The sequence below is a fragment of the Poecilia mexicana genome, unplaced genomic scaffold (genome assembly GCF_051168715.1).
Source record: "Poecilia mexicana isolate PSO_F unplaced genomic scaffold, ASM5116871v1 scaffold_1, whole genome shotgun sequence".
NCBI classification, from domain to species: Eukaryota; Metazoa; Chordata; class Actinopteri; order Cyprinodontiformes; family Poeciliidae; genus Poecilia; species Poecilia mexicana.
Window position 1 is genome coordinate 19878816 of NW_028263370.1, and position 12472 is coordinate 19891287.

General features: G+C 39.0%; 1 protein-coding gene across 1 annotated transcript in view; it reads right to left on the reverse strand.

Moving 5' to 3' along the window:
- Positions 1-12472, reverse strand: part of vegfc (vascular endothelial growth factor c) — a 52259-nt gene that overhangs the window by 13774 nt on the left and 26013 nt on the right. The window contains exon 4 of the mRNA XM_088006122.1: positions 10318-10457. Within this exon, the coding sequence (XP_087862248.1) occupies positions 10318-10457 (140 nt within the window). The remainder of the gene's footprint in view (positions 1-10317; positions 10458-12472) is intronic.

Sequence of the window (12472 nt, forward strand, 5' to 3'; positions counted from 1 at the left end):
TCCCCACATGAACTTTTTCCAGTAACCAGGACAATATTCTGGGAACCATAAAACCCCCTGTGTTTCGACTTTTTCTAATAGTTTAAAAAGTCAGACCCTGATATGGAGGGAAAATAGGGAAATGCTAAGCATTCGGAATTGGTTGAAGTTTTCAACAATATAAGTCAGTAGGTTTAGGACATAAAACTGATGCTGTATATGTTACTTAAGAGGTTGTTGCTAGGTAACCAAAGAGTGAGTGAGTTGGTTAATACCACTAACATTGCTCTGCCTTCATCTCCCAGAATGCTGTGCGGTTCTGATCTGAGTTCAGTGAAAGGATTGAAAATTTCATCAGATGTATTATCTATTGACATTGATCAGGGTTTTATCGGAAAATATATTGCTACTGATTTACTTTTAGGCCTAATTAGTTTATAACAGTATGAAGTTCATATCTTGTTAACTTTCATTGTGGTAGAGTTTAAATGATTTACATCAGTCTGGAGAAAAAGAAATGATGTCCTCAATTTGATGTATAATATGCTAAGGAACAATTAGCTACAATTCATTAGGATAATGAACCGATTTGTAAGAAACATTGGATGTTGTGTTTGTGGTTTATGCTGCTTTAGGATTCAGCTCTCAGCATTTTTTAATGAATTTGTGTGAATAAATAAATGTGGTGGAGCCACGTTTGGAGGCTAACCACAGCTCATTTTTTGTGAATCTCTCCACTTCTTCGTGTCAAGTAAAGACAGCAAGCACCACAAAATCTTAAAAGAAATTCCCCTTGCTAAGAAGTAATTATAATTCAGTTTCACAGTATAAACACTGTGAAAGGATCACAAGTTAATGGCCAGAAGCAGAGGTTTTAATCCTGACCACAGCTGTCTTCTCTCAGCTGAAACCCCATTAAAGTTTGCTACAGTTTCACCTTTCCATGAACTTTTTAGTGACTTTGTAAAAGCTGTAAAGTATAGCTTCTGTGACAATAATAATCAATTAGATTTTTATTGCTAAAGGTCATGACTTTTAAATCTCCCATGGGAGTGTTGTTCCCACTCTCAGCTGTTGAATGAAACATGCTGCAATAGGAAGAGTTTCACACTTTTCACCAGCGTTACTAAAACTTCCAGGAAAATAAGTTTCACCAAAAGATGAAACCTTGGCCTCTTTTTTTTATTTTTACTACAAGGTTTATTTGGATTGATCTGGTATTAAGATAAAAGATCCCAAAGAATACGGCATAAATTGAAAAATAAAAACTGCACACAGCGGAAAGAATGCAGTTACAATCCAAAACATGTAGCAAACATTCAGCACAGACATTTCGGTATTAGTGGAGGTATTAGTTGTTCAAAGACAAGGTGAACTTAACTCAAATTAGTCATTTTGGCACCATTTTGAACCGTTACCTGAAATGTATCACGTTTATAGGTTTATTCTCCCCCCATACTTCACACAGATGTCATTCCATGTAATAATAATAACAGAACTGCACATTCATGGACCTTACCACAGTGTGTACCGTAGCTGACAAACATTAAAGATTTTATTTTACCTGAAAAGGCTTTTTACTAAACTGTAATCGTGTTAGCCACGCTAGCAACAAGCACCGAGTATCAGGCCTAGGCACACTCAAACATTTGCCAACAACAGAAATCACTGATTCCAAAAGTAACCCTCAAAACCATGAATGCCCGACTTACCCAGCCTTGCAAGAACAATAGGCATCAGTGATCTTGTCCACAGTATATTTATGCTGAGGGTGTGAGGATCTGCTGTTTTCCACGAAGCTGAAGTTGGTTTCAATTTCTAGCTTCCAATAGCTAAAGGGCGATTCCACTTAATTTTTCACTACCTTCCATATCTTTAATCAACTCTAGTTTAAAAACGACTACACCTAGAGACTTGAAACTTGGACTGGATTATTCTCTGCTTCAAGCTGAATGAATAAAACCATGTTTGGGATTTGTGAAACCCTTTTCTGATTTGTGAAACTTCAATAAAGTTAGATTATCACCATTTTTTGCATCTCTTTCATACTAGAACTGCTCTAATTAAAAAACAACACCTAGACACTTGACATTTGTACTAGATTATTCTGCTCTAACAGCAGAATATTTACAACACTGATTGTGATTTGTGAAACCTTTTTCTGATTTGTGAAACTTCAATAAAAGTTGATTTTCACAATTTTTTGGCATCTGGATCACCTTAGATCTGCTCTAACTAAAAAACTACAACTCCTAGACACTTCAAACCTGGACTAAATTATTCTGCTCTAACAGCAGAATATTTAAAACCATGTTTGGGATTCGTGAAACCTTTTTCTGATTTGTGAAACTTCAATAAATGTTGATTTCAGACATTTTCTGGATCTTGGTCACAAGAGAGCTACTCCAGCTCTAAAACTACAACACCTAGAGTCTTCAAACATGGACTATATTATTCTGCTCCAATAGTATAATATTTTAATCCAGGTTTGGGATTTGTGAAACCTTTGTGATTTGTGAAACTTCACTAAAGATCAGATTACTATTCATGCATGATCCATGCGGTTTTTTTTCTAATTCAATTATAATTCAAAACCACTTTAATTAACCACTTTAACCAATGGGAAATTAAATGTTGTTGTAACTCATTAATTCTTCAACGAGTTATTGTCGATCATGCTGGCTGTTGGAAGGAAAGAACCTTTGCAGGGGTCTATTAAGTGAAGTGAAGTTTCACAAATCAGAAAAGAGCTTCACAAATCCCAAACATGGTTCTAAATATTCTGCTGTTAGACCACAATAATCTAGTCCAAGTTTTAAGAGTCTATGAGTTGTATTTTAGGAACTGGAGCAGTTCTAGTGTGATCCAGATGCAAAAAATGGTGAAAATCTACCTTTATTGAAGTTCTCAATGGAGAAAAAAAAATGGTGAAAATTGAACTTCATTGAGTTTTCACAAATCAGAAAAAGGTTTCACAAATCCCAAACATGGTTCTAAATATTCTGCTCTTAGTTGAGAATAATCCAGTCAAGGTTTGGAGAGTCTAGGTGTCGTAGTTTTGGAAATAGAGCAGTGTGATCCAGATGCCAAAAAATTGTGAAAATCGAACTTTATTGAGTTTTCAAAAATCAGAAAAAGGTTTCACAAATCCCAAACATGGTTATAAATATTCTGCTATTAGAGCAGAATAATCTGGTACAGGTTTGAAGTGTCTAGGAGTTTTATTTTTTAAATTAGAGCAGTTCTAGTATGAAAGAGATGCCAAAAAATGGTGAAAATCTAACTTTATTGAGTATTCACAAATCAGATAAAGGTTTCATAAATCCCAAACACGGTTATAAATATTCTGCTATTAGAGCAGAATAATCTAGTCCAGGTTTGAAGTGTCTAGGTATAGTAGATTTTAAACTACAGTCGATTAATGATGCGGAAGGTAGTGAAAAATTAAGTGGAATCGCCCTTTAGCTATTGGAAGCTAGAAATGGAAACCAACTTCAGCGAGCGACGTAAACGTCATACGCTGTGACGTCAGCTCCAAAGCTCTATTGCAATAAAAGGATCCTAGTAGTGTCTGAACTGGTAACTTATTTACATATTGTAAATAAATTATATGTGGGGATTTATTGACCACAGTTTTATTTTTATAATACTATCATGAAAGATAACAGTACCATCTTTGTGCTGACAAGAAAACAACCTACTGTTAATCAATCATTAATCATTTTTGTCTAGATTAATGTCAAGTTGTCAAAACAAAGACATTTTCAATAATGTCAACTTTGTATTAAAAGTGTCATGATTTACCGAATGATGCTTTATGACAACATTCATAAATATTCATGAAGACTTATTCATGTTCATGACAGGTGTTTATGACGGTGTCATGTCAGTCTTATTCACCCGCCTTCAAATAAAGTGTTATCGGCTGGGTTTATGTAGCATTTGATTTTTAACAAAATATTTATACCTGTATTTCATAAAAATAATCGTTGACTTTCGGCATTTATTTTGAATTATGTTGGTCCTGTTTACAACTATGATTTTCATGTTCAAAAGCATTTTTTTATGTTCCATCTTATAGTACAATAACTGAACAAAATTGTTTATTTGACTTCAAAGACTGCTTTACATTTAATTTATATGTTGAAAATTTGTATAGTAAAATGCAATAAATTAGTTGTGATGTACAGAAGATAAACATTAGCAAACTCAAGAATATGTTGAGTTCTTAATATATAATAGTAAAGGTTAGTTATAAAAACTAGATGACATGTCAATTTATGGTCTTAAATTGCAAAATAAAGTCTGCAAATTGATTGTAGAATGGTTTCATTTTTACATCACTTTGCATGAGCTACTTTCAAACTAAGTGTTTTTTGTTCTACAACTACATTTCCTGTGGACGTAGAATTAAATTTTGTTGAAAAAATATGTTAAGAATATATTAAATACATTACCTTTAATGGTAACACTTTATTTGAAGTGGGGTGAATAAGACTGTCATGACACTTTCATAAACATGACATAACACCTGTCATGAACATGAATAAGTCTTCATGAATATTTATGACTGTTGTCATAAAGTGTCATTCGGTAAATTATGACACTTTTAATACAAAGTTGACATTATTCAAAATGTCTTTGTTATGACAACTTGACATTAACCAGGAAATCATCACTGTTTAAACTTTACCTTTAATAACATAAAGTTACCTATTTTTTAAAGTGCAATCAGTAATACTTTTATAACAAATTTATAACAGTAATGATTTCTTGGTTAATGTCAAGTTGTCATAAAGATATTTTGAATAATGTCAACTTTGTATTAAAAGTGTCATAATTTACCAAATGACGCTTTATGACAACAGTCATAAATATTCATGAAGGCTTATTCATGTTCATGACAGGTGTTATGTCAGTCTTATTCACCCCCCTTCAAATAAAGTGTTACCACTTTAATATATTTTACACTATAATTAACATATGTTATAGAATACAGACTTCAATGGTTTGGAGGACAAAAGTATTTGGAAAAGTCCAAGGTTTTTAAAAAAAGTTTGTGAATAAATCACAAAAGACAGAGTAAAAAGAGAGAGAATTTCAGTTTTGGGTTAACAAAATATTGGTAAATTTGACATAAAAACTGTTAAATTATGGAAAATATTTTGATGGAAATTCTGAAAAAATATATATATATAAAAATACAGTAAATGTCCTGGTAATTCTCTGCCAGGATATTTTCAGTGTTTTTTACAGAATTTCCGTCAGAAGTTTCCCGTAATTTAACAGTATTTTATTTAAATTTTTTCCATTAAAAAACAGGGAAATGTCCTGGTAATTTTCTGCCAATACATTTTCTCATTTTTTACAGAATTTCAGCAGAATTATTCCATAATTTAACAGTTTTCTTCCCCTTAACTTAAAATATACAAACTGTTAAATTATGGCCCACCACCACCACCACCACTTCAGGCGACATTTCCCATATTCTCAAACTCAAAGCTTGATATGTATGGGTCAATGTGACAGTTCATCTGACTGACTACATAAACTAAAAGCTGGATCTTAGACATTTTTAATAAGCATATTTGTGAGCCTGCCTCTTTTTATTAAATTGAAATTAATTTTAGATTGTTGTATAACTTTTTTCAGGTTAACTTAGAAAGCGAGTTGTTATTATTACAGGTTAGTTTTCTAAACTACAAAGAAGTAACTGTTAGGGATGCTCAAAAATGAAAAATTGGACTGATATTGATATCCGATAGTAACACTGCTGTTATGCCAGATTTACCAGTACTTTATTTTGTCAATTTTTTTTATATGATTACTCGATTAATCGTAAGAATAATCGATAGATTATGCTATTACTAAAATATTTGTTTACAATAGCCCTAAATATATAAATAAAATAGCATTTATAGGGGGATCGGGATCGCCCCCACCCTCTTCGACCCCTCACATCTATCTCTACATTGAGGGGGGGCTAGTGTACCATGGGAGGTACACTAGCCCCCCCTCAATGTCTCTCCTTCGCCCCCCTCCTTCTACAGCCAGACCTCCTCCCCATTTTTGCAATACGCCGTCTGTCCGCCCCCCAGCACTCAACTGTACGCTAGATCGCCCCCAACATCTTCGACCCCTCACATCTACCTCTACATTGAGGGGGGGCTAGTGTACCTAGCTCTGACTGTAACAATGGATGACTAAAGGTTTCCGGTATTCTCAGATTGAAAACTTGTACGCACTCTTAAGGCCATAATCATCCGCTCTGGTAGGTTCCGAAATTCTGCTGAGGAAACGCATCCAGTTTTGACACTTCTGACACGGTGTCACTCTGTTGGTGAGAAAAAATCCTGAAAACACCATTAGGCATGAGGACTCAGAGGTCTGTCGTGAGTCGGAGACAGGTCCTGCTCAGACATCTGTCCAGACTCGAGGCAGGTCCTGACTCTGAGACAGGTCCTGACTCAGAGACCTGTCCTGACTCTGAGACAGGTCCTGACTCAGACATCTGTCCAGACTCGAGGCAGGTCCTGACTCTCAGACGGGTCCTGACTCTGAGACGGGTCCTGACTCGGAGGCGGGTCCTGACTCGGAGACTGGTCCTGACTCGGAGACTGGTCCTGACTCGGAGACTGGTCCTGACTCGGAGACGGGTCCTGACTCGGAGACTGGTCCTGACTCGGAGACTGGTCCTGACTCGGAGACTGGTCCTGACTCGGAGACTGGTCCTGACTCGGAGGCGGGTCCTGACTCGGAGGCGGGTCCTGACTCGGAGGCGGGTCCTGACTCGGAGGCGGGTCCTGACTCGGAGACGGGTCCTGACTCTGAGACGGGTCCTGACTCTGAGACGGGTCCTGACTCGGAGACTGGTCCTGACTCAGAGGCGGGTCCTGACTCGGAGACTGGTCCTGACTCGGAGACTGGTCCTGACTCGGAGACTGGTCCTGACTCGGAGGCGGGTCCTGACTCGGAGACTGGTCCTGACTCGGAGGCGGGTCCTGACTCGGAGACTGGTCCTGACTCTGAGACGGGTCCTGACTCGGAGGCGGGTCCTGACTCGGACACTGGTCCTGACTCGGACACTGGTCCTGACTCGGACACTGGTCCTGTCTCAGAGGTCTGCCTTAACTCTGAAGCAGGTCCTGACTCTGAGACGGGTCCCATCTCTGAGATGGGACCTGACTCTGAGACGGGTCCTGACTCTAAGAGGGGTCCTGACTCTGAGAGGGGTCCTGACTCTGAGAGGGGTCCTGACTCGGAGGCGGGTCCTGACTCGGACACTGGTCCTGACTCGGACACTGGTCCTGACTCGGACACTGGTCCTGTCTCAGAGGTCTGCCTTAACTCTGAAGCAGGTCCTGACTCTGAGACGGGTCCCATCTCTGAGATGGGACCTGACTCTGAGACGGGTCCTGACTCTGAGATGGGTCCTGACTCTAAGAGGGGTCCTGACTCTGAGAGGGGTCCTGACTCTGAGAGGGGTCCTGACTCTGAGATGGGTCCTGACTCTGAGGCGGGTCCTGACTCTGAGGCGGGTCCTGACTCTGAGGCGGGTCGTGTCTCAGAGGTCTGTCCTGACTCTGAGGCAGGTCCTGACTCTGAGGCAGGTCCTGACTCGGAGGCAGGTCCTGACTCGGAGGCAGGTCCTGACTCGGAGGCAGGTCCTGTCTCCGAGACAGGTCTTGACTCGGAGGCAGGTCCTGTCTCCGAGGTGTGTCCTGAATCGGAGACCGGTCCTGACTCCTCCGAGTCAGTACAGATCTCTGGATTGACCAAATTTACAGGCCCAGCTAAGCATGGACTAAACTCAACGTTTGGTTCACTCTTGGCGGGTTGTTGCCTCTCTTCTTCGTCAGAATCGTCTCCACCACACGCAACCTTTTTGATGAGCCCCCATGCCTTCTGAAGATAGGTGTCTCGGAGATTGATTTTCCGCGGTCGTGCCAGGGTTCTTCTGAAGCACTCTACAACCTTGTAAATTACTATTGGGTTGTCGCTTTTGATCATTTTGAAGAGCAGTTCTCGAACCACATCTTCATTGCCACAGAGAAGTTGTAAGATATCTCTGCAGACTTTTCTTTCCATTTTCTCAAAAAACACAAAATCGATATCTTTGACTTCTTTCCAGAGTTCTGGAGCAAGCTTTCTTTGGACCGGTTCAGTGTCCTTCTGTTTGTAAGCCCCATAGCTAGATCTATTACTGGACTTGTAAATCAATCTCCATAGGATCTTTTGCACCATAACTCTCCTTTCGTCTTCTGTTCCTCGCCTGAAGCCCATCCTGTTTGCGTCCCTCAAAAATTGTTCAGGGTCCATGGTTGCCTGAGTATAATCTTCACTCAGGCAGTTTTCATCTGCGTACAAGTCCTCAGTAGGAAAAAACGTCTTTCGGATCTTTCTTTTTGTGGACGTTAACATCTTCTTTGGACGAACAGGATTCTCCAGGTGCTTTTTGAATTTCTCCACGATGACTTCGTGTCCTTCTGGATAATCCAGCAGTGCGATTAAATGCAGTCCACTGGCAAAGTGGAATGCATCTCTCGCAACACTTTGGAAAATCCTTTCAGCGAGCTCTTCTGACACCTCAGAGAGTACGTCCACATTTATTTCTCCAGTTTTTCTCAATAGCAAAATCAAAATTTTGCTGTGTTGTTCCTCAAATGTGTTTCGGACAAGATGCAGAGTTGGTTCATCTGCAGCCTTCTCAATTACTTCCCACAGAAGTTCGCTGAGAAACTTTCTCTTTTTATAATCTGGGCTTCTTTGACCAGGATGGACTTTGTTGGACAATGTCTTTTTGACTTTTGTCCAAAAAGAAACCTTAGGCCTCACATCCATTTCCCTCTGTGGATTTTCGTCAGTCATCTTTATTACGCTGAGCTAAAACGTCCAAATTAATTTTGTGTTGGCTGATTTGTGGGAACTGATCAGAGAATTAACTGATCAGTTGGTTATGTCATGGTCTCTATGACATCATAAAGTCATCCTCAGAAGGGCCTCATGACACAGACATCATTTGAAGTCATGCTGATGACATCATTGTTAAAAGCATGGCAACTGTTGCTAAGTGTAAAAATAGCATGCAGTGAGCATGCGCTATGAAAAAAAAATTAATCTGTGTGCACTAAATGCATTATTCCCACAAGTCTGAACTGGCAGTGATTTGCGCAGCTTAACAGGAGGGGTTAGGGAACGATTGGACCCTCCACTTTACCGCCCTACCCATTTTTATTTGTTATTTGGGTTCCATCTCCTAATAGGCATACAGCAAAGTGTCAATAGAACCACAACACGACCTGGTGGGCCGGTCTATCAGTCTTGTGATGCCCACTGGTGTGTGCCCACAAAAGAGAAAAAAGAGCATGCATTTCTTTAAATGTTTATGGGGTTATGATAAGAATATAATTTATTTGTTAACAGGGGTTAAACACGATGGGTGCAGTAACGGTGTTTCACCGGTAGGTGGTGTATTGGGACTCTGAGCTGCCTGTTGCACTGCCGTGTGCTCATTTACTTGAGGTGAGAATAATCCTAAAGTTTATTTTAACTAAGTACTTTTATTATTTGGTACTGTTCGAGGATTGTTTAAGGAAATGTAATGTGTTAAAAGATATTATACAAGTTTTGTTGTGTTTTGGAGCCAGCAGCGGCTAGAGGAAGTAGTCAACAGGCCATGATGCTAGTTGGTTAGCACACACTGTAGCGGTGGGAAAGAGCGGGCTACTAGGTGCCATCCATCCATTTTCTTACACCCTTGTCCCTTAGGGGGGTCAAGAGGGTTGCTAGTGCCGATCTCCAGCTAACGTTCAGGGCGAGAGGCGAACAGGTCGCCAGTCTGCCGCAGGGCAGCACAGAGACACACAACCATCCACACACACACCTAGGGACAATTTAGACAGCCCAATTAACCTGACAGTCATGTTTTTGGTCTGTGGGAGGAAACCGGAGAACCCAGAGAAAACCTACGCATGCACAGGGAGAACATGCAAAGTCCATGCAGAAAGACCCAGGCCAGGGATCGAACCCAGAACCTTCTTGCTGCAAGGCAGCAGCTCTACCAACTGCACCACTGTGCACCCTGGAAAAGCCAAACCAATCAAATTTAAATCTGGGCTTTAACTAGGCCACTTCAAATCCTTTTTTTTTCAGCCAATCAATATCAGACCGTCTATTGTGCTTTGAGACAAAAGAGTTTCTGTCACTTGGATGATTTCTGTTACGTGGTTCGCATGTGTTGCAACTTATATTACTGATGGAAGTGCTTCTGCTTGGGTTTTCCAGGTTATTCATTCATAATGACGGTCTGAGTGTTTGCCACAGTGAAAATGTTCTTACTCTGGCAGGGCGCGCCTGATGATGCTGTGAACTTGTCTGTAAATGTCCAGTTTGGATAGACAGCTGCACTGGGTGTGGTTGGCCACGCTGATGGTTACAGGCTTGGTGCCCTGGGTGAGAGGCACTGTGATCTCGAAGAGCTGCAGAGAGAGCAACAAATGAGAGGAAGAACAAGAAAAACATCAAAAAAACACCACAAACACTGTGAAATACAGCAAGAAACTCATTTAATTTCTTACATTTAACACATTAGGCATAAAAAATGTTTTACATAAGATACAAATATTAAGTGTATAATATGGAAATCTGAAACAAACACATGCAACAGCCAAATTGTGCAAATGAGTCTGCAGTCAAGAAAGACTAACAGACATAGCAAACATAGTTTTAGCTGTCAGTCAGATGCAGAAGAAATTAAAACTCCTTCAGAAAGTTGGATAAATATAAAGTGTGTAAAATATGTTCCCAGTTAGTGTCTGAAATGTGGTGCAACTCCAAAGAGAAACTCCACAATAAAAGTGCAGTTGTTTTGTTGCATCACTTCCTAGAACACATTTTCCTTCCACTCAACTTTCTATGTGAACTCTGTAAGACCTTTAGTGGCTGTCATCACTATATATTTATATCACGTGTGTCAAACTCAAGGCCAGTGGGCCAAATCCGGCCTGTCATAGCTTTATGTGGCCCTCTAGATTCTAAACACTAAATAAATATTTTGTTAACAATCAAATCAATGCAGTTTTTATCTGCTTACTGCCAAATTACATCAATCAGTCCCTCCAGTTTCTTGAGAATTATAGTGGAAATTCACACAAAATCAACAAATCCCCACATTTTTGTTCTAATAATTGGAAACTTATGGCAGATTTTTCTCAAAAACTGTCAAAACCTTTTTTACTTGTACTAAACAGCGGCCTCAGCCTTAAAACTCAATTTAGCCAGTTTTTTGTTATCATTTATCATGTCCATTGACCTGCAATTTTACATTATTTGTTTGAAAACGAGCAAGTAGAAGATTCAAGATCTTAAATTATTCCCACATTGAATGACGTTTACATCTCTCATTCTCATCCTTAAAAGTACAATTATTTATGGCTTTTTAATATTATCAACAGCATTTTTGGTCTTTGAAATACCCATACTATACAACATATTTCCCAATAAGCTCCTAAACTGGTTCATATTTTTACTTTTTTAAAACTCATAATTTAATCCATCACATAAATCTTCCCCACACACTGATAAACAAGAAGTTAAACATAAAACTAGTCAATAAATTACACTAAAAATGTAGATGTGAGATCATATTATTTAATCTGGAGAGTTTTCAACTGAAAGATTTTAAATGACATATGAACAGCTTATCAAAAAGAATCAGAATTTAGTCAAATTTTTCTGGTAAAAAAAGAGCAGAAAAGTAAAGTAAATTTGCCAAAACTAACAAACCTGTGAAAGCTTTTGTGTTTTATGTAACAGCTGACTCTGATTGACAAACCATTCAATAAATGTGGGAAACTCCTTCAAGTAGAGAATTGCAAACAATGATTACTTTGAGAAATTAACCGTGTTTTCATCTCACACATTGATGCATTACTTCATAGTTTTGATGTTTTTACTATTTCCAGAATGAAGAAAAAAGCGCTTTGGGAAGGCGTGTCCAAACTTTTGACGTTACCACATATACATCATATTCTTCCAAATCTCTTGTGAACTTCCTTTGATTGTGGCATTGTGTGCTGCTGGGTGGGACGTTTTACTGAGCTCCACACAGCTAAACAATTTTCTTTACACGATCTTTGGAGAGACACGGCTCTGGAGTTATTCAGCTCTCAACGTTCCCACTGAGCCCAGTCATCAGAAAACTTCAGCAGATTTCTGAGTCCATGTTTCAACAAGTTCTGCTGGTGCAGACAGTTCCTCTCTGTTATTTCATTGTTATAAGTTAAATAAAATACATTTAATTTAACTTATAACATGTATAATGTCATCTGTAGCCATGTAAATGTCGTTTTTACTGCAAAAACGCAAAATCTTACCAAGTAATCAGATAAAACAACTTCGTTTAGTTCATTTGTCGAGAAAGTCCAGTTCATTTGGGGAGGTGTGAATGCACAATCAAACTCTGATGTGGATTAAAAAAAAAAAAAAACTAATT